We start from the raw sequence: 22,066 nt of genomic DNA on the forward strand, positions 1-22,066 counted from the left end.
ACCTGTGGGACGGATCTGGGGGTTTTCGAATCCCATTAATTCAATTGGCCCTTCCACGCAACCGAGGTGGACTCAATCTTCACATTTCCGCCATTACCACAACAGCGTTGCTGGTGGATCGGTACGTTGCAGAGCAGGGTTGCCTAAAAATCGGGGCTCAGCACATCGATTGTGCTGGGAATCCCCCAAATATAGGCTCCATTGCCACAACGTATCCGTGCCTTCGGGCGGTAATCACGCAGCTCGCATACCATCCGGTACCTATAGTCTCAACTAACAGTTTGCGGCAAATGATGGTCGACAGACTTCCAGACTCCAAAGTGGCTATGGAGTCACCTTCCACGGATTGGCGATGGATTTGGAAAAATGTCACCAGGTACAGACATTCATCCGACCAACGCTCGATACTGTATCTGCTGGTGCACAACAAGGTGCCACACGGACTGCTGCTCGACAGGATGAATCGGTCTCCTTCAGCCGGTCTGTTCATTCTGTTCCCAGCCGGAGACTCTGGAGCACAAGTTTGCCCTGTGCTCTAGGGGGTCTAGTGCTTGGAGCATACTGATACAGGCTATGGAAGCCATTGTTCCAAACCACAACCTCAACTTCCCTTCCCTCCTCTTACCTATTTTAAGTCAAATTAGCATAAGTAAGAGGATTCCTATCCTACGTTTGTTTGCAAACTACATCATCCACATTGTTGGAAACAACAATGCTGTGATTGATGAAAATATTCTCAAATTTTCTTTGTAAAACCTGTACGTCGTCCCTTCATGTACCCCACTTTTCTCTTGTAAACAAGTTTTTAAGTTGTTTTAAATAAACAATGTTTTATATAAAAAAGTGACGTAACAAGGATAAACTAGCATTTAAAATAGAGGAAGGTTAGATTTTTTAAAACTCTTTTCAAGATGAAATAGAATCATTCCCATCATTTTTGGACATAGCCATGAGAAAGTTGAAGCATCAGGACTAAAAGGTATTTAAGTTCTGTTCTGTTCAGAAAAGCAAAAATTAAAAATTATACATTTTTTCTTTCTGAACTGAATGCTTGTTCATCTTGGAAACCGTGTGTATTAAAAAGTTAACATTTTTTTAAAGATTTAAATTGAACAAATCATAGTTGGTATTGTTGCTCAATTTCACAACTGTTCAAAGACACAAAGACAATTGTGTGTCTTTCCTTAATAAATACAATTTGTACTTTCCCTGTTGTTGTTTTTTTGTTTTTGTTGGCTAACAATGGTCAGAAAAAACTAAATTTTCATCGGTTTGTTGCATGCCGCTCATCAAAATGCATGTTCCTTCGTTTTTCAAGTACCTGAGCTATTGTTTTTTTTGTGGCTGCATGAAATGTTCCACCGCAAAATACAAACCCAGTTGCGGAACCGTTCTGTATGCAAAGTATCAATTAAAGCAACATTATGTCAATCAAACTTTTGCCAACCAAGAGCGTCGAGCACGAAGGCAGATCAAATCAAACCAAGCACCGATGGTCGATTTTGGGGGCCAAAATACGCTTACCATCGGTGGTTGGAGAAGGCAACAGAAATGATCCACCGACGTTTTGACACACCGACGACGTTGAAAACCACACAAAACGGGGCGCTTTTGTAGAGGAAGCAATTTCCTTTGAAGTAGATCCTTTTTGGTTACCGATTGAGGGAGCAAAAACCAACCACTCAATGATGGATTTTTCCTGTTGCTAAGTGTGTTTTTGTTGGCTATTGCACTGTTTGTTGCGGTTGTAACAGAAACGGTACAGGACCAATATTCAAGCGTACTTGGCCCCTTGGTGCAGCTTGAACAAACAAATACGATTGCTGGTATATAATGCGAAAGGATGTGACCAACGGTCAGTTTCGGAGGCCAGATCACGATTACACTTTCGAATGCTAATCAGCCGCTCCGAGTAGGGTATAGGGAGAATCAACCGAGAAAAGTACCCGTCGGCATCATCCAGTGTTTCCTGTTCGTTTTTGCGAGGAATCATAAATTGAATTCCATTGCAATCAATCTGTGCTGGTGGACAATGCAATGCAACATATTTCCTGCCTTGTGTTTGGTTCAGGCTTGCACCACCTTCTCGTTAAACCAAGGAGTGTCTCAAAAGGGTTCGGACTGCAAGTAAGATTAATGGGTCCAACGCTGCACCATTGAACCGTTGTGCGTTGATGCAACAGTTCGGATGGCTGGTGGGCTTTCGCTCCTTAAGAATGGACTCTCGTTGTGTGATTTTCTTCGAATGAAACCTTTCATTGATGACAACACGGAAAGCGTGGATCAAACGGACGGGGAAAACACAGAAGAGAGGTTAGCCAGGCGGTTTCAGGAAGCGTGGTCCCTTCGCTGTGGCCCAGGAAGTGGCCGTAAAGTTGCTTTGGGGTTGACGGTTTTTGCAAGTAGACACAGCAAAAAAAAAAAAAGGGAACTGCACAAGAAGATCACCCAAAATTGATCGAGAAATGCAAGCGCACACCACACAATGCACAACCATCGCCAGCAGCCTCCCTCATGTTTGTCCTCATCCAATCCCTGATGCTGAAAGTTGAATCAACAATGAGACGGCCTGGTTTATTGGTCGCTACGAAGCGGACAACAATAAGCTGAACGGGTGAATGGAAGGAAAAAGCAAAAGCTAAAATCTCACACAAAAACCTACGTCCGTCCCGTAACCACAACCCTGCTAGCTCCAGCATCCCGAGCCGTGCTGATTCAAATGAATTTATGCAGTATAAATATTGAATGACCTCTCTTTTTGTGTGTATCCAGGCCGCCCCAAAACGCGCGATAGCCAGGCGTAGAAAAAAATTAAAAATAAAGGAGCAAACATTTCGAGTTCGATCATTCGTGCGGATTCGTGCGACTGAGAGGAACTGTTGTTGGTAAGAATAGGTGCAAGAGCGTTGGAGATTTTAGGGTGCCAGGGCAACGTCACCATTTTGTGACCACGTACAGTCTGTCCTCTTCCTGCTTTACTCACTCACTCCATTTCCGGCAACTGATTGTGTGCCCATAACGAATGCAGCTCCCTGATGGCCTGTGTTGGGGATCTCGGGTTCCTCACCGTGGAAATCACCTCGGAGATGGGTCTGTACAGTCTCTCGAGGGAAAAGGTTCCAAAAGGTTGACAAAAAGGGCCGAAAAGAACAAACAGCATAAATAGCCAACATGCAAGGGCAATCGGAGTGGTGTGTGGTGTAAAGCAAACAAACACAAAAAGCAGAATATGTAAGAACACAACACGTTCGAGATCAGCTCCGGTAATAATCTGCAAACAAAAGAACTAGCGTGAAGCGAGCTGGTGGCGTGCAGACGGGAATCGGTCGGGCATGGTAAGCCTGGGACTGTTGAAAATAACCAATCGCGACAACGCGAGACGAGAAGCAGTTACCATTTAGCGAAAAAAAGTACTCCTTTTTCACTGTTGTTTCTACCGCCTAGGAACGATCTTGTAGCAACATTTGTGAAAGAATTTTAATGCTGCGATGGTGTGATAAAATATTTTTCCACACACACACTCACCCTTGCCCAATTGCGGCATGCAATAGAAATAGAATGCGATGGTTGGCGCCAATTCCTACCAAACTATCGGTTATCATCGGTTTTGCAGCTGTATTCCGTGTACGAGATTGGAGTTGGCGTGTGAATCGTGTATTCTTCACACTAACATTAGCTTTGTGGTGCATGAAGCTGGTTCTTACTGCAATCCATTATGCAGTGTGTGCTACAATTTAATCAAAGGGCGCTTGGCGAAAGATCTGCCAATAATGCCGACGGAACGGACTATTTTAAGTTGTTGTGAAAAGACAATGGTCCATAATTTTCTCGATCGCACATAGCTGGCAGGTTCTAGGAGAAGGAAAATGGATGCACCGTTTATTTACGCCTCATTGATTACACGCCTGAAGCATTGTGCATTGCTCTACGGAGAATAAATCATTTAATAGTTGTTTTTTTTCTCTTCTTACTCGATTTTAACATGTTTCAAATGAGAGAAAAGGGCTAAAAAAGGACGTTTCTGCATGAGTGATGTTTAAATCTGTGCAAAATAAGATAGGTAAACTGAATTCCTGTAAATTTAAGATTGTTTTCCGTTAGTGTTTCGACCAAACTGCTTATATTTTAAAATTACTACTACTTATTTTATGATTTCATCTTAAAAAAAGAGGGAAAACGTAAGAAGTTTTATTACTTTGGACGGGGATAAAAATTAAACAACAACAGACAACTCAACGGATTATTTTTGTCTATAAATTCTTGTTTAAAAAACATTTCATAAAAATATTAAAACTCTGTCCCGGACGACTTCAATATTATTATGAAATTAAAACGATCAATAGATGTACCAAAAACTACAGAATGATTGAATTCACTCACTCACTGATGTTGGCCTGCTCTTTTAAAGACCACGTCGTCGTGACATGGCTCGGTCTACAATAGATCTCCAGGAAACTCGATCCCTGTCTGCAGCTTCCTATCCATGTAGGCACCCGATCTCCGTTAAGTCACCCTTCACCTGATCTAGACAACGAACTCGCTGTGCTCCCCGACGCCTCGTGCCGAACTGGGGGTCGCTGACGTTCATGGTTCATCCTTCTCCTCCACACTCCATTCTCGAACACACCGCCAAAGATGGTTCGGAGGATGTGACGTTCAAACACGCCAAGAGCGTTTGCATTCTCCGCTGGGATGGTCCAAGACTCGTGGCCATATAGGACCACCGGGCGAATCAGTGTGCGCTATATCTCACATTTCGTGCGATCTCGAAGTCTTCTGGATCTCAGCAGACGGTGAAGTCCCTAGTAGGCAGGAGTTCTGCTATCTTGGGGCTGTCGTAACTTCGGATAACGATGTCAGCAGCGAAATCCGGAGACGCATTGTTCAGGGAAATCGTGCCTACTACGAATGATTGAATACGGCAACAAATTTGCGATCGACAACGCCCGATTCATGATTATTGATGTATTTTTCACAATCCATAACAGCTGCTTATGCTGAGTAATTGTCAGAAATTATACAATGTTTTGCAGGCCATAAAGTAAGTGTCAACCGTGCTTAAAATAAATACTAATACACTTTGACAATCTTGGTTTTCGTCGCCAATTTCTATAACATAATTCACTCAGAAAGTGCCTCATCTTTTTCTCAATTTTTTTTTGTGATAATAAATCTTCAAACTGGAAATGTAATTGGCCATTATTAGTGTCAAGTTAGGAGGGGCCCGGGGATGTAGGCGACAGCGGCACCGGTCTTCAAACGGCAGGACCGAGGTTCAAATCCATCCGAACCGTCCCCACGTAGTGAGGCCTGACTAACCAACTACGTGGTATCGGCAGTCTAGAAAGCCATTTCGATGGCCGGCATGACCTTAGAGGTCGTTACGCCAAGAGGAAGAAGTGCCAAGTTAGTTCGTTCATATGTCTATAGAGATTTTGAGTCATTAGACTTCATTCGAAGATCGCCTTGTTATTTTATTGGCCTTGTTATGTTATTAAATTAATTTGACTATGCACAAGAAGTGCTGATAACAAGGGTACAAGTCGTCACACTAAATTATTACCAATTAAATTTATTAACAACTTGTAAAAGCTTTGCTCTCAGCTTTTAACAAGAAACGCCCACTCATAGAAACATAAGCAGAAACAACAAAAAAACGCAAATGCATAAGTAACATTCCGCCCGATTATATAACTAAGGTTTGGCGTAACTAATTGCCAGGTCGTTGTGGTCGAAGTTGAAAAAGAAATATACCCGTGGAGAACTGAGGAGGTTTTAATTCCTAGCAGTTATCTTATTACTTGGTACGACAGTTGTCAGTTGCCCCCAGATATAGGTGCAAGCATGACATGCGAACGGAATGTGTGTTTACGTTAAGGAAACAAATCATCTGTTCCCCCAGAATGCATGCAGTGGAATCGCGGGTAGATAACGAGGTTTGTTGCCCATTTCTAACCGCACGTTCCACCTCACTGCTTTATTCATGAGAAAGCAAACCGCTGCCGAACGAATGTGGATGTGGGAAATGGAAAAACCATCCACCTCATACACACGGACGGTCCTATCGATCGGTATTTAAATTAGGCATGGGATTCAATTATGAGTTTAATTTCCTACAATTTATTGTTGCATCTCGTGGCAACCCCGGTTTGTGTGGTTGACATATCGGGAAGTATGATGAAAATTATAGTTTCATTGTTTTCGGACGACGAAGGAACAAAGTGTTGCATGTTTCCGATCATTTCAGGTTTACCATAATCGATTGGCGTTTCACGATGTTTCTTCTTCATCGTTTCTGATTCATGATAACATGCAAAAGACTGGCCAATCGATCGATAATGATAAGAAACTCTTAAACCTAGCAGATCAACCTGTAAACATCGGTATCAAACCATATCATAAGCTATAACCCTATCTTGTTTTTCTTCTGGTTCGAACGCTTTAATCGGTGTAAAGAGAGTGATCATTATTACCCCAAGGGTGCTCAGGCTGATCGTCCCAGTTCGTTCTCGAGCCCGGTGCTGGCAGACATCACAATAATCATTACGATCACCATCATTATTAGCATGCGTATGCTTGCAGGATTATTTACCTCAAACATCGTGTGTGTGTGTGTGTGTGTGTGAGGTGTGGTGGGTCTTCAATTTAGTTGGTGCAAAAATCTGTTCTCAACAATGTTCTTTCCAGTTCAATTTTTTTGGTTTGCAACCACCACCAACGGGGACGGAACATATCGGAAGAAATCAGATAGCGCGATGATGAATGGATGCGAGTTTGCAATCAACGATCGCTTGCACACCCCATAATGAACATCATTGTAGGAACAATTAGCACGACCGCAAGGACGAACCGCTGCGATCTCTGCCCGGTTTTGCAAAGACGTAGGCACGAAAGTGTAGAATAAAGAGACGAACAAAAAAACTAACGACTCAAAGCGACGAACCTCACCTGCTGGAACGTTCATCGAAACAAATCGGAAGAGAGAGAAAGCTCCGCCGGGGTTTTTCTTGGAGCAAAGCGCGATGAAATTCCGATTATCCCGGATGCACCGGAGGCACATTTTCTTCGCACTATCCGCTTCTCTTTTATCCTTTTTTGTTGGTAAAGTAGTATATGGCTAAGATTTTTATTATTATCATTACTATCATTATTGTTGTTTGGTTCACTCTGCACACTCAACGCGTGAGTGGCTCACGGTGTGTTACTGATCGATTTAGCTGGTAGCCAAATATAATACACCGGAAAAATACGGCGAGCATCATTCCTTCTTGGGTCAAACGCTAACATTGCCCGTGGAAACGAAAAGTGATAGGTAATAGGGTAAAAAGAAAATTGCCCAACAATCCAAACCGGGATAAGAAGCTGTGCGAATAAAGGGCAAATTTGTCGTACACCTTTAGGCTTGCGCTCTGTGAAAGGGACGAAGGCAGAAACTTAACGAAAGTTTTTTTTTGTCTTCTGTTTCTGATGGGCGAAAATTATGGTTCAAAGTTTCACCAATAATCGCAGTCTTACTCCAGCAAAAGGTACAAAAACGCGAAGGAAAATAGTGTAAGCCATACCGACCAGGCAAGCCCTTCATTACCCTTTCGATACCTTTTAGCAGCAGCAGCAGCGCGCAAGCAGGGCGAAAGAATTGGCGTCGGATGTGGAAATTATTACGTATTGGATTTTTATTTTCAATTTAAGCTTTAATGATTGCTCGGTTTCGTGTTCATCCTTAATCAAGCCATGCGAAAAAGGTTTTGTAAAGGAACAAGTAAAACCGTTCTTTCTTAAACGTGTTCCAGTAAAATCCATAATGCACCTTCGTTGGATATTCCTCGCACTAAAGCCCCACCGCACAGGACACGTAAAATGGCAACCAACCGGTGTGTAGAGGGCAAAATTGTAATTTCAAACCCGGGAAGAAGAAACATTATTTAAATTCACCTTTAGGGCTCAATTAAATTAAGCTTGAGATCGACGAAATACTTATCTTCGGTATTGCCGTTGCCTCTTTTCTTTCTTTACAGACCAAACCGATTATAGTAGAACCGATCGATTTCGAAGCGTTTGTGCTGAAAAACAGAACACTCATACAGAACGATCCGCAGCGAGAGTTGCTGCTCTACCCAACGGATGATGTATCGGTATGTGTTAATTCCTTGGGCTGTTAAATAAATCGTACCTAGTAAATGACAACGTCTTTTTTCACTTCCTTTGACCATAAACAGGAAATTCTACAGCCAAAGAAGTTTCGCACCGTACATAGTAACATTCCCGGACACGTGTCAGCGGCGACCAGCACCAGCAATGGCTCGAGCAAACGTGGTAGTGAAAGTGGTTCGGCATCAAGCAGTCAAAACGGCACCCCGAACAGCAATCGATCACAATCGTCGACCTCGGCAAGTTGCGGTGTGTCGACGGTTGGCGGTCTTTTGCTTACCCGGCAGGCACTGCATACGTACGACTCGCCGAACCATCTTATCCACTACAAATATAGTAAATATGGTGGGACATGCTACGATCTGCCACGGTAAGATGTTACGCGTTGTATTAACATGTTTCTATATGATGCATTACGCGCCAGATATCCGAAATTTGACTACGGCGAAATACCCTCAACAACTTAAAGTGTGTCCGAATAAAATTATCGGGATCATAAGTCAATCATTTTGGAGTGAAGTGAAGCGAACAATTTAACTTCTATGTTTTATTCGAGTTGGCTTTGCCAAATATTGATTAATTTTTTTCGAAACCTTTTTTTTGAGTATCTTAATTATTTAACTGGAACTTAAATTAACCGGCTATGGATAACCTTTCGACCACTTTTCTTAGAATATCATCACCGTCGGAAGAAATGCGCGAAGAGGTGTACGAGGTAGACACTGATCCCGATCGGCTGGATGAACAGATGACCCGCTCCCAAGCGGACACGATCGCAAAGCAGGGCTATCTTTTCAAAGGCCCGGACACCAATTCCGACCGCATGTTCGCCCACATCGGGTCAAAATCCTTCAAGAAGCGCTACTGCTATCTACGGCAAGAGATCGACGGCACGTACATTCTCGAGCTGCACAAGGACGAGAAGCAGGCGGAAGCGAAGGCAACAATTGTGATGGACTTTTGTACCGAAGTTGTACCTAACCCGAAGAAAGGTCGCTTCTGCTTTGAGCTAAAGATGAAGATGAACGAAGGACAGCACGGCAAATCCGTCACGTTGGCAGCGGACGACGAGAGCGAGATGGAGGATTGGTTGCGCAAAATCTCGTCCGTACTGCAGCAGAACAAGCTGCAGGAAGACAAACGTGTGGCGTCGCTAGAACGAACAGCTGCACCACCGCTTCCAGCTAGCCCTAGCACGATGCAGTACGGCACACTCAAGGGACTGGAACAGAGTATGAACCCTCAGCTGAATCGGTACGCGCGGGAAACGGATCAATCGATCGCCCAGGCACGACGGGATAGTCGGAAACGGCTTTTCGGTGGTCAACAGTTGCTGTATCTACAATCTGGTGGCAATGTTGGTGGTGGCATGAAAGCAGCTTTATCGGCCATCGGCAGTGGGACGACGGCAGGTTTAAGCAAATCGGAAGCATTCATCGAACCGTACCGGGTACAGTTTGGACAACGTATCTTGATCAAGTGTGATTCGCTGCGCTTCCGATTGCTGGGCCCGATCGATGGTGTGGATGGTCCTCCGCCGCAAGATTCGGATGCACCACTGTGTCAGGTAGGGTTTGTTTCATATTTTTTTCTTCTATTGGCACTATATCTTCGAGCTGTCTTGGTGGGCCATTGCCTATTTCCTGGCTTTGATTTTTTTATTATTTTGGTCTGCTATCTTTCTTGCTGCCTAAAAACCTGCTGCAAGACAAAATATTCCATTTTTCTTCAAACTCCTTATCTACTTTGGAATGCAGTAAGCAGTCCAGTCAGAAAATAGTGGTTTTTAAAATTCGTTTCTATTAGTCGCCAACCGAAATATGTTTCAATGTGGGCAACTTGCATTTTCAGAGCTAATTATCCTCTCCCCACGATCGAACCCCATCCGGACCTTCGCCCAGTAGTATGGACTGAAGATCCAGCTACTTGGTATCAATAAGTCTCGTAAACCATTTATTGGACGACATAACCTAGCAGGTCGTTAAGGCAAGGAAGATAACCTTCATTTACATAGAATGGAAAAATACAGATTTCGTAGCCGATCAGTGGAGAGATCTTTCATAGTCAAGATTAATCCTCAGATCTCAAGTAGAGGAAAGTTTTATTTTAATTTTATATTTTATGATGACGGCTTTCCGCCGTATTGTCAAGAAAATTTTTATATTATTGTTATATTATAATATCATTCAAGTTTCTTACGAAAGAAAAGCCTTCTTCTATGCCTAACAACCTTGTCACGCTAATCTAATGGCTTACTAGACTCGCTGTGATGTGATACCACGTAGTTAGATAGTCAGTCCGCACTACAAGGGAACGCTCCCCGGATTGGACCGGGCCACCCGGGCATGAAAGGATTTTTTTTATAGTTAAAGTGTGAAACACGCCCAACTTATTAAAATGAAAAATACTGTAGAATGTTCGGATTTAAAAGCAATAACACCTAGTAAACTATTCTTGTACGTATAATTTAGTTTCAAGTACATAGTACATTTAAAATGAATCCTTTACACATACGTAATCTTACACATAGCGAGGAGAGATGAAAAATGCCAAAGAAAGGAAACAGCAGGGATGGGAATAGTAATAAGGAATATCTGTTACACGTTTACCATTCCGCACCTAATCGTCCGTCATGACGTGAATCACAGCGTTCGGGTGAATTTTCAACTCCAGCAACGTTTTGGAGGAATCGAGTGCGGACAGATCTGATTTGATAGCCTGACAGAAGAATCGCACATCTGCGACGGCTGCATCACTTTGATGGCAATGCTTTTCGTACTTCTGTCGCAATTTTGCTGTTGCTTGCTCCAGGGTCCGCGAGCTCCGGAAGAACAGTCTTTCCGTTACATTAGCCGGCATTTTAAGCAGAATGCGCGTTTTTTGATCCGGCGTTAAGCTGGACTCCGAATCGGAACTGAGCACTGTGGATGGTTTTTCATCGTTCTCGGAACTCCTGCTAAAGCCATCCTCAGTTTCCCCTTCAATTTCCCAGGGATGTTGTGCTGGTTCTCCTTGCTGCTTGGAAGAAGCATGTGTGCTTTTGCCTTTCTCTGTGGTCGTTTCTTTTTGTTTCGCTGGTGAACCAGGTGCCGACGTAGCCAGTTTTGGGACATCCGCCACATTCCTATTGTTGCTGTTATTATTGCTACTTGCTGTACCACTTCCAACCGTCGCCCGAGGCCGATCGTTTTCCTCACTGTCACTTTCACTGTCCGTAATTTCCTGAAATTCATCCTCTTCATCATCGACTACCGTAAGCCACCGGTTTTTGCTAGTTCCAGCTGTACTGGACGGCTGTGGTTTGGAACTACTGCTTTGACCGCTACTTCCGGCGCTATATTGGGCTGCACTTTTCGACCCACCGTTCGAAGACGTAGAAGGGCCCATGCCTAGTTGATAGCCTTTGCTTAAGTTAATCTCCTTGCCGTGCGGAGATTTGCTTTCCACCAAAAACTTTTTGAGCGTTTCGAGAAATCGAGCCGGCTTTAGATCGTTGCCGGACAGATTCCGCACCTCCTCACCGGTCCGGGGATCGATCATGCCAATGTACGGCTCAGAGCGAACTTTGTAGAACGTTTTAAACTTTGCTCCGTCTGTGGTTTTGTTCGACTGCTGCCAAAACACCAGATGACGGCGCATGAATGCTTTTAGCTCCATGTCCGACCATAGATCGCGGTTTAACGTTTGACAGCAAAAATTAAGATCGTCCTGCAAGTTAACTAACAACCATCGATCGACCGAATTGCCGTGTCGCTGTGCTTGATCAAATCCACCGGAAAACAGAATATCGAACGGTGGCATAAAGAGCGCCTCAAGTCGGGTCACTTTCTTTGCCGATGGTCCTTGACCCTGCTGCATCAGCATCTGCTCCTGAATGCGCCCTTCGAGCTCAAAGTTACGAAACGGGACTTCGGTAATGACGGCTGCCCTGCGCTTTCCGATCCGGGCACGGTTCACTTCGATTTGCGGAAGCAAAATCTCCGTCTTGCGAGGTATCGGAGCACGCACATTATCGTCGTCGTTTGCTATCACACGGCTCGATGGTGCAGAAGATGGCCCAGAACCGCTATCATCGTCATCGATCACGACCGCCGGTTCCGGGTTGAGAATACCCTCGGGGTTCTCGTAGAAAGCGTTGATTGCACCTTCCAGGTTACCATTGTACGCCGTGAGAAGGTTGGTAGCTTGGTCCTCTTTGAGACCGGTTATTTCTACCAGTGCTTTAACATTATCTTTGCTAGCCATCTGAAACAACAGACACAAGGCGACGGCGAATGGTTCAATTTAGCGAATAGTTTTACACGAAATCTGTACGAGCAAATTAACATTAGCTTACCGCTTGTTCAGCATCGGCAGCAGCAGCGGGCAAGCAAGTAGGAACAGTTTGTCGAGAGTGTTAGCTGCGATTTATTCCGGTTCCAAATGCGTGTATTCTTTACCACCGTCGGAGTATTGAAGTTCACTCGATAAAATAATGATATTTCATACACCGTTTCGGTGAATGTACACAGTCCAAAAGCACAACTGCACACTTCGCTTTTTACCGTGTGCAAACGATAATCACACTCTTCTGGGTGTTCTCGGTGTGTGTTGCCTCGGTAGTAAACTTTTCGCGACTAGGAAAACATAATATTCATTGTAAAACGTTCCAATAATCCGATTTCACTGCACCAACACACTATTTTTCCACCTTATTTTGGCGTGAAACAAACCGACTCCGACATCGGCAGAAAAAAAGTGACGGGCACAATGACAGCTACAACGCGCGCGCCATTCGAGCGCGGCTACTCGACTGCTCGAATGTCACGATTTCTCTCTCCGTCTCCTTTCTAGTTCGTGTTCTCTTTCTCTCTTTGCGTGTATGTCGAACTATGGGCTGCGCGAACACTAAAAATAAGGGAATAAAAAAGAGGATGAAATTTAAATAAGTCCGTTAAACCAAATTTACGGTTTTAAAATAATTTATTTTATTTACATCAAAATAGAAATAAAACCGTTGTTTTGCATTGATATTAAACGGATGATATTAAAATTAGTCAGTTACAGAAGTTTTTTTTGTTAATCAATAAGTTAATACGTCCTTCATGAATAAAAAAATGTCTAAAATAGAGTATTCTAAGTTGGCTAAACACGAGGACGATTCACGTTATTTTGGGTCAAAACATCTCCCTCTTGCCTGATTGTCCTTCCTGCTAAACGGACTTCTTCTTCTTGGCTTAACGACCTCTAAGGTCATACCGGCCATCGAAATGGCTTTCTAGACTGCCGATACCACGTAGTTGGTTAGTTAGTCCTCACTACGGGGGGACGGTCCGGATGGGATTTGAACCCCAGTCCTGCCGTTTAAAGACCGGCGCCGCTGTCCCGTCGGGCCGCCCCTAAACGGACTAATACAACCAATAACGTATGAGCGCACTATTGCAAACTAGATTTGAACTTACATCGTTCGTGTGAATTAACTTTACTATTTGATCATTTGAGTATTGTGAATTATTTCATTTTCATGAGCAGCTGATAACAAGTTCTTGAATGCTAATATAAATTTTACTACTAGTAATTTTAAAATTTTCTGTTGTACGCGTACTTGGATTACTCAACTGTTCAAAATAACCAAACAAAAAATCTGTATAACGCTCTCCTCTCTTTGTCTATTTTGCGTTAAGTAACATTTTTTAATGCACAAATTTTCTAATCATAATTATATTCTTCCAGATCGAACCATACCTCACAAGTGTGGCGCTTTACGATGCCCGTGCTGGACGAAAACTGAGTGAAAATTTCTACTTTGACCTCAACAAGGACCACGTGCGAGAGCTACTAACCGGCAGCTGTAAAGCCGAACGTCCGCACTGTGCCTCTCCAAAGTCAACGAACAAATCGCACCAAAATGGTAACGGCACACTCAAGCCAGGCCGAGCGAAATGCGACACCAGTGACGAACTACAGCTACATTCCGAAGCGGTCACCAAAGAGTGGCTAGCCCGTGCAAAACAAGCCGTATTTAATGTTACCGTGCCGCATGCGGACATATTCATCGTTGTGCGTATAGACAAAATCTTGCAAGGTGCCATCAATCCTTCCGTCGAGCCATATTTAAAGACTACCAAAGATCCGAAAGTGTTGTGCAAGCTGCAGAAGACGATCAAGCAGTACGCACAAAAGTGTGGCCACTATCGAATGCCATTTGCATGGGCTGCGAGGCCGCTGTTTCAGCTGTACAGCAACGATCTAGACACGTCGTACGAATTTCCTGCCATTTACCGGCAGGAAGGCGCCAAGCTGAAGGATGAAGAGCTGCTGAAGCTGCTGTCCGAGTATAGGAAACCGGATAAATTCAGTAAACTGACTGTGATACCGGGTTCATTGAAGATTTACATTGAAGCGTTAAACGAACTGCCCAACAGTAAGCATATTCACATTATACTTTCTTGGCAATAATGTATGGTAACAAAAAAAATGGGCAACATCCCATCCTCTATCGTTTCAGACTGCCTTACAAACAGTTTGGTCCCATTAAATCCATTCCCGATTCCACCTGCAGTCGATCCAACGATAGAAGTGACGGAATTTGGTAACAACTCTGAGCAATATCTCCATCCCTTTGTCCATTTCGTAAACCATTTGTTTGTGTATCCGCTCCATTTGAGCTACGATAGTCAAAAAATTTTCTCCCGAGCTCGTAACTTGGCTGTGATTGTAGAACTTCGTGACAGTGATACGGCCGAAGCAAAATCGATAGAGGTATGAATTTTTGCAGAAGATCCCTATCCCTAGATCCACTTAGTTTTTACAAATCTTCAAATAATTCAAAATAATTGTTGCGATTTCAGTGTATTTATGGTCGTCCTGGTCAAGATCAACTTGTCTCCCAAATGGCTTGCCCAGTCCTGCATCACAACACTAGTCCTACCTGGTACGAGGAGATCAAGTTGCGCCTGCCACTCAACATTACCGCTCAGCATCATCTACTGTTTTCCTTCTTCCACGTGTCGTGCAATATTGCAAAAAAGAAAGATCTTACCACCACCAGCACCGAAACGCCGGTTGGATTCGCCTGGCTGCCATTGCTCTCGAAGGGCAAAATCAATGTAGAGGAACAGTGTCTTCCGGTGGCGGCCTCGCTACCCATAGGGTATCTGTCGATACAGCCACTCGGCTTAGGAAGAGGGGTAAGTGTCGATGGAAAATCAACAAACAAAACTTTGAAACGCATACAAAACTGCGGTCGTATTGCATGATCATCCCTTTGAGATGCTAACCATACTAATATGTAAGATCCTGCCACGGTAGTGGCTCTGAACGGATTGAACATTAGGTTGCCAATCCAAACGATTCCATTAACACTGGTAGAAAAATCTAACCTCGTTCCATGTGTATGTTTGCTCTTCTCTTTTCGCCTTTTGCCTGTGGTTTGTGTTGCTCTTCATTTTTTATCGAAAAACAAAAATTCTTTCCTGGTCCATGCGCTACAAACCGTTCCCCATTCGTTTAGCAGAATGCCGGTCCCGATGTGCAGTGGATCGATAATCAGCGACCGATCTTTACCATCAGCTTACGGCTTGATTCAACCGTACTCACCACCGATCAGCATCTGCACAACCTATTTCTACATGCCGAACGTTTGCTAGAGCACTCGAAGACCGTTGCACCTCCGGATACCACCGAAACGTGCAAGATCCTAAAAGCCGCCCATGCCATACAGATTGGTTCACTGATCACCTTTCTACCAACGATACTGAATCAGCTGTTTTCGCTTCTCGTTGCCACAAACAACGAAGAAGTGGGACTGAACATAATCCGTCTGCTGGTCAACCTGTTCCACATGGTAGCGGAAGAAGCAAAGCGAAAGGAACTCCTGATGGCGTACGTGAAATATGTGTACCGCATCGATAGCCAACCAGTAAACGGGTGCTCCCCAACCTCACAGAACACTGTGCATGGAGAACTGTGCCGTCATCTGCCAACGCTACTGCACCCGAACAATACGGACTTTTTGCTGGTGAACAAGTTTATGAAATTTTCCGGCATTTTCTTCGAGGTCATCGTAAAAAGCATGGCACAATATCTCCTCTCGACCGGGCGCATCAAGATGCAACGAAATGAACGGTTTCCGAAAGAGTTTTGCACCCGTATCGAGGCATTGTTCCAGGTGCTCGTCCCTTACATTAGCTCCCGCCATAAGGATCTGCCAATGGAAACGGAACAGCTGAACCAAAGCCTTTCGGTGTTTGTAAAGCGCTGTCTTTCGTTTATGGATCGTGGATTCGTGTTTCGACTGATTAGGCTCTATATGGATCGTTGGGGTCCGGGCGATTCGCGCATTCTACAGGAGTACAAATTTAGCTTTCTGCGCGAAGTTTGTTCACACGAGCACTATATTCCGCTGAACCTTCCGTTTATGCTGACGCCCAATAATCGTGCTCCAGATTTGTTGCAACAGTTCTGTCTTTCGGAGGAGTACTGTCGGCAACATTTCCTGGTGGGAATTCTGTTGCAAGAAGTCAAAAGCTCATTAAACGAAGTTAGTCACATCCGGCGTATGGGGTTGGTTACGTTGAAGGAATTGTTGGCCAAACACGATCTAGATGATCGGTACCAAAACAAAGGACAGTTGAGCCGATTGGCAATGCTTTATGTACCGTGGTTGGGAATTGTGCTCGAGAATCTGAACCGTATTTCCGATGGAATGGATCGGAAAGGTAAGCACGACCCCGTTGGCACAAACCGTATGTCGTGTAGCAGCAGCTACGTTTTTGCGCGCGATTCCCTACCCACACTGCCAACTGCAACTCCGTCAACCGTTACCTCACAAACAAGTACACCAAAGTCCCGCTCGAACCGGGTAACGATGTTCATCGAGTACACGAGTCCGATAAGATCATCGTTGCATCTGAAAGATACAAGTTTTCTGGCAGCAATAGCGGGCCAATCAGCGGCATTATCGAATGGCCATTCTAGTAGTTCGCTCAACTCCGAATGTTCTACGCTCTCGCAGGATGGGACTGTAGTTATACGGAATCAGTTTAACGAATCCTGTGCCAACTCGACCCGTCCTAGCCATGCCCGATCGGTAAGCGTTACCCAGCCAACCATCATCCAGCGAACGGATAAGTTTTCCGTTACCGAAACCAAAGATTTGCTGATTAGCTTCCTGTTCGTCGTGAAGCATCTTTCGCCGGAGCACATGATCGCGTGGTGGCACAATTGCACCGAGAGTGAAACGGTCCAGTTCTTCACCGTGCTCGATCTTTGCCTGCTGTACTTTCGGTACGTGGGCAAAAAGCATGTACAGGTACCAGCTGACGGTGGACGAGATGCGAAGAGTACCAAAGCAGCCAAAGCAAGCACACTGCCAGCCCGAGTACTTCCACCGAGCATTACAAATGGTAGCGGGGAGTCTGGATTTGAATCTGGCACGCTTAATCATACTGCAAATCGAGAAAATTTGGTAGAAGAAACGCTACGTTTAAAGCAGGCTCTTTACGAATCAAACTTGGCGACCGAAATCGGTCTTGTCGTGCTCGATTGTATGGGACTGTACTCGGTACAGTTTCGCGAGTCGATGATAGAGGGTACGGTACTACCAAAGATTGCACGCGTATATTTGCGCTTCTTACAGCTCGGCCAGTCGGAATCACTTTCGAAGCACGTGTTTGCAGCACTGCGCGCCTTCATCAACAACTTCTCGCAAGCACTGTTTAAAGGCACTGCCGTACTGTGTGGTCAGTTGGTGTACGAGCTGCTCAAGTGTTGTGATAGCCGGCTTTCCAGTTTGCGGCAGGAAGCTTGTGCCGTACTTTATCTACTGATGCGCAGCAACTTTGAGTTTAGTGGTCGGAAAGGATTAACACGTGTACATCTGCAGGTGATCATCTCGGTTTCGCAGATGATCGGTAACGTAATCGGGTTGAACAATGCACGCTTTCAGGAATCGCTATCGACGATCAACAACTATGCAAGCAGTGATAAGGCAATGAAAGGAACCGGATTCCCAATGGAGGTGAAAGATCTGACACGCCGAGTTCGTACGGTTCTGATGGCAACGGCCCAAATGCAAGCTCATCATATGGATCCGGAACGGTTGCTAGAGTTGCAACACTCGCTTGCCAACTCGTATGCGTCCACACCGGAGCTACGCCAAACGTGGCTAACAACGATGGCTAACAATCATCTGCAGAATGGAAACATTTCTGAGGCTGCCTGTTGCTATCTGCACATTGCTGCTCTGGTTTCCGAGTATCTTAAGCTGAAGGGTTGCTGTCCGGTAGCGCAAGGTGCGGAATCCTTTGCCCGCATTTCACGCAACATTCCGCGGGATGAGAAGGGTCTAAAGCTGGACAGCGGGACACAGGACTCGCAGTACACGGAACAGTTTCTGCTCGAACGGCTGAAGGAATGTGCGGAGTATTTGGATCGTTCCGAGCGACTCGAGTGTTTGGGTGAGCTGTATCGATTAATTATCCCGATACTGGAGTCGCGCAGAGATTATCACGGACTGACGCAGTGTTACGAACATCTGACGCAAGCATACAACCGGGTGATCGAGTTCAACAAGTCAGGAAAGCGGCTGCTGGGACGCTTCTATCGGGTGATATTCTTCAGTCAGGTAGGATCGAGAGAGTTGCGTGGAAGTTTATCAGATTTTTTTCATGCTAAAGCGTTTTATTTGCTTGCGTTTGTAGGTTTACTTCGAGGAGGAAAATGGCGTTGAGTATATCTACAAAGAACCAAAGGTAACATCGTTGAGTGAAATCTCCGAACGACTGCACAAACAGTATCGGGACAAATTTGGCGCCGACAATGTGAAGATATTGATGGACTCGGCACCGGTAAGTAGCATGTGTCCTTAACAAAAATAACTGGAGCTGTTAAAAAAAAAAAAACTGGAACTATAATGGAGTTCAATATTCCCTTTTTCTGTTATTCAACAACTACAGGTTGATCAATCGACACTCGATCCAAAGATTGCATACATCCAGGTAACACACGTGACGCCTTACTACTGCAAAGACGAGCTAGAGATGAGGCCCACCGAGTTCGAACAAAATCATGATGTGGACACATTCATGTACGAAACACCGTTTACACCTTCCGGGGCTGCACACGGTGCCGTTGAGGATCAATGGAAACGAAGAACCGTTTTGACGAGTATGTTCGACGCATTAAAGCAATATATTTGCGCCTGCTTTACTAACTCGGTTTTACATTCCACAGCTCTCCATAGTTTTCCGTACGTTCTGAAGCGTATTCCAGTGCGCGATCGACAATCGCAAGAACTCAGCCCGATCGAGGTGGCGATAGATGAGATGCAGACCAAAATTGCCGAGCTGGAAGAGATCGTTATGGGTCCGATCGATCTGAAAAAGCTTCAGCTACGTCTACAGGGTAGTGTTGCCGTGACGGTAAACGCTGGTCCACTTGCATATGCTACCGCCTTTTTAGATCCGGCCAAAACGATATCCAAAAAATACCCGCTGGACAAAGTGGAAGACCTTAAGGAAGTGTTTCGGTAGGTTAACAAATTGTTAAACTTGACTCTTTTCTCATTTTTACGCTGTTGGAGTAAGCTAATCTTTAATATCATCTTTTTAGTGATTTTATAAAAATCTGCTACACGGTACTGCAAATTAACGCAAACTTAATTTCGTCCGATCAACGCGAGTACCACAACGCACTGAAGGAGAATTACGAAAATCTTTGCTCGGCATTAAGTGATCTGCTAGGGGAGATCGTATATCCACTGGACGATGGTAACAATAATGCTCATCGCCACAGTTTAGCGCTGTTTAGTGCTATCAGTGGTGCACCAACAAATTCCAGCACAGCATAAGAAGGCATGCAACTAAGGTTTCGAAACGTCATCGTTCGATAGCAAAGCGCAATTGACGCACAAATGAAGGAGATACAAAAAACATGAAGGAGATACACATATACACACATTTAACACCTCTTGCTCTTACACAGCGGCAGTGTATTACCACAAAAATATGAAAACTTTTACGGTATGCTTCAATTCTACAATACAATTCTACAATTCTACAAAGTAGATGTCAATTTTCTATCAAGATGTAATGAATTCATTGTACTCGTGAGCGTTATATAGAAACGGTAGCTCGTGTTGTTTCGTTTGAGTGATTTAAAATCAACCTCCAACTTTGAATCGACAGTAGCACTTTGATATTCTTCTTGTATTGTGAAATTTCTTCTAAAATTATCCGCATAGCGGATGGGATTATCTTTTTTTTTTAAATATTTGAACCCTTTTTTCCATAACACTTAGAGTTTACGATGAAACCGCAAATATTTGAATTGCACGGCCCAACACAATCAAACAATACATTTCTCTTGGGAACGACATAGCAAAAATTTTATAAGAAATGTTAAAAAAAAACAAATTTAAACTACAAAACACTAATTAATGGCATTCAAATCTTTAGGAAAAAATGCTCCTCCAACGTTCGTACAGCAATGGCTGGTACGTTGGGACATTTTTCAAATTGGAACTTACCTCGCATAACTTAGTTTCAGTTTTTTGTGGTCCTATTTGTGTAATTGGAAAACGAAACGACCGTGAAAGATCAGAACGCGCATACGCATATTAGTGCTAGGATGAGATGATTCGTAGCAAAAATGCTATCTGTATATAATAAAATATTTATGTTGCGACAAATGTGGAACAGTATCCCGCTTTGCGTAGATGGGAAATGGGAGTGCGTTTAGTGCGTGCCCCCGTGTCTGAACCGTGTGTCCATGGTTGCCAAATGGGAATTTTGCAGGACCTAATAGAGCGTCCCGTGCCGCTCGGTTAGATTTCGTGTGTATGTATTATTTACTGTATATGTAACGATTAAGTTTTGTTATCCCATGTAAAGCATGTGTTCCGGTGTTTACAGTAGTCACAGCCATTGTCATCATTCTACCGTAAAATGTATGTAACATTAAACAGTCTCGCTCAAAAGGAACTAACTACTCGAAACATTTAATGCTTCCCCCGTTATCGTACTGTGTAGGGCAGCGTTGAGCCGTCTTTTTTATATACACACATGGAAATAATGACTCAATTTTATCGAACCTCTTACACCGAAACACCTTTTTATAATCTTTGCACCGAATTTACAACCGATTAATCAACATCAACCACTGTACTATCTTTATCGCTATACGAACATACAATGCCCGCCAATAAAATGAGATAACCTGCTGTTGTACGTCAGGTAAAAATGAGATTAGTCAATTTTCACCGAATCGACCTAGTTTTTCTTGTTGTAAAAGTTAGTTGAACATATTAGGAACACGTTCCTGCCAATCATGAAATGATTGGAATCATCATGGAATGAATCATGAAATTAGTTAACGGTCGCTTTTTTCAATACTGACGGTTAATAAGGCTAAAATATATGTGACCATAAAATTATACCATTCATAAAGTTTTTAAATTCAAACAAAAAAATTGTTTATCGCTTTTGGCCATTTCTTCTTTACATTTTTCAACGGTAGGATTGGTTAAGTGTGCTAATAAAATAACTAGTTTTTTTTTTTTTTTTGAGCAGCTTTTGGAAAATTGGACATGAAAATGGTCTTATATTATTGGCGGTTCATTGTACATACAGTTACAGGAATCCATTTTCTTCTCCTTTCTTTGTTTTATGTAGGTAGATTATAATTATATCATAGGTAATGTTTCGAATGCTACGTGGTAATGTCACGGAAGCTTTGCAAAAAATTGAAAACAGTAAGGTAAAACACCAGCACTAACAGTGGCCAGTGGTAGTTTGCAGTTCCGCCATAGAAATTGTTCGACCAGGGAACAAACGGAAGGCATTCAGACAAAACACAGCCACAGTTTTATCATTTAGCACTCGTTTAAGGTGTACATTCGATAGAGATTTCTTTCACTTACACAAAATATCGATTAATT

General features: G+C 43.7%; 2 protein-coding genes across 3 annotated transcripts in view; one reads left to right on the forward strand and one right to left on the reverse strand.

The window, feature by feature from the left end:
- LOC126565766 (dedicator of cytokinesis protein 9) overlaps positions 1-19,978 on the forward strand; it is an 85,762-nt gene extending 65,784 nt beyond the window's left edge. Inside the window, exons 2-12 of one of the 2 annotated variants that reach the window (XM_050222972.1) lie at positions 8,016-8,132; positions 8,217-8,518; positions 8,821-9,715; positions 13,861-14,551; positions 14,636-14,889; positions 14,979-15,317; positions 15,641-18,754; positions 18,831-18,977; positions 19,086-19,296; positions 19,363-19,657; positions 19,741-19,978. In XM_050222972.1, coding sequence (XP_050078929.1) covers positions 8,016-8,132; positions 8,217-8,518; positions 8,821-9,715; positions 13,861-14,551; positions 14,636-14,889; positions 14,979-15,317; positions 15,641-18,754; positions 18,831-18,977; positions 19,086-19,296; positions 19,363-19,657; positions 19,741-19,978 — 6,603 coding nt within the window. The remainder of the gene's footprint in view (positions 1-8,015; positions 8,133-8,216; positions 8,519-8,820; positions 9,716-13,860; positions 14,552-14,635; positions 14,890-14,978; positions 15,318-15,640; positions 18,755-18,830; positions 18,978-19,085; positions 19,297-19,362; positions 19,658-19,740) is intronic. The other variant, XM_050222974.1, reaches the window with a different exon arrangement.
- Positions 10,768-12,398, reverse strand: LOC126564474 (UBX domain-containing protein 7). The gene has a single exon (XM_050221534.1). The coding sequence runs from the start codon at positions 12,391-12,393 to the stop codon at positions 10,768-10,770; it is 1,626 nt and encodes a 541-aa protein (XP_050077491.1). The 5' UTR covers positions 12,394-12,398.
- Positions 19,979-22,066: the final 2,088 nt, after the last annotated feature.

This window comes from Anopheles maculipalpis, chromosome 3RL, assembly GCF_943734695.1.
Source record: "Anopheles maculipalpis chromosome 3RL, idAnoMacuDA_375_x, whole genome shotgun sequence".
NCBI classification, from domain to species: Eukaryota; Metazoa; Arthropoda; class Insecta; order Diptera; family Culicidae; genus Anopheles; species Anopheles maculipalpis.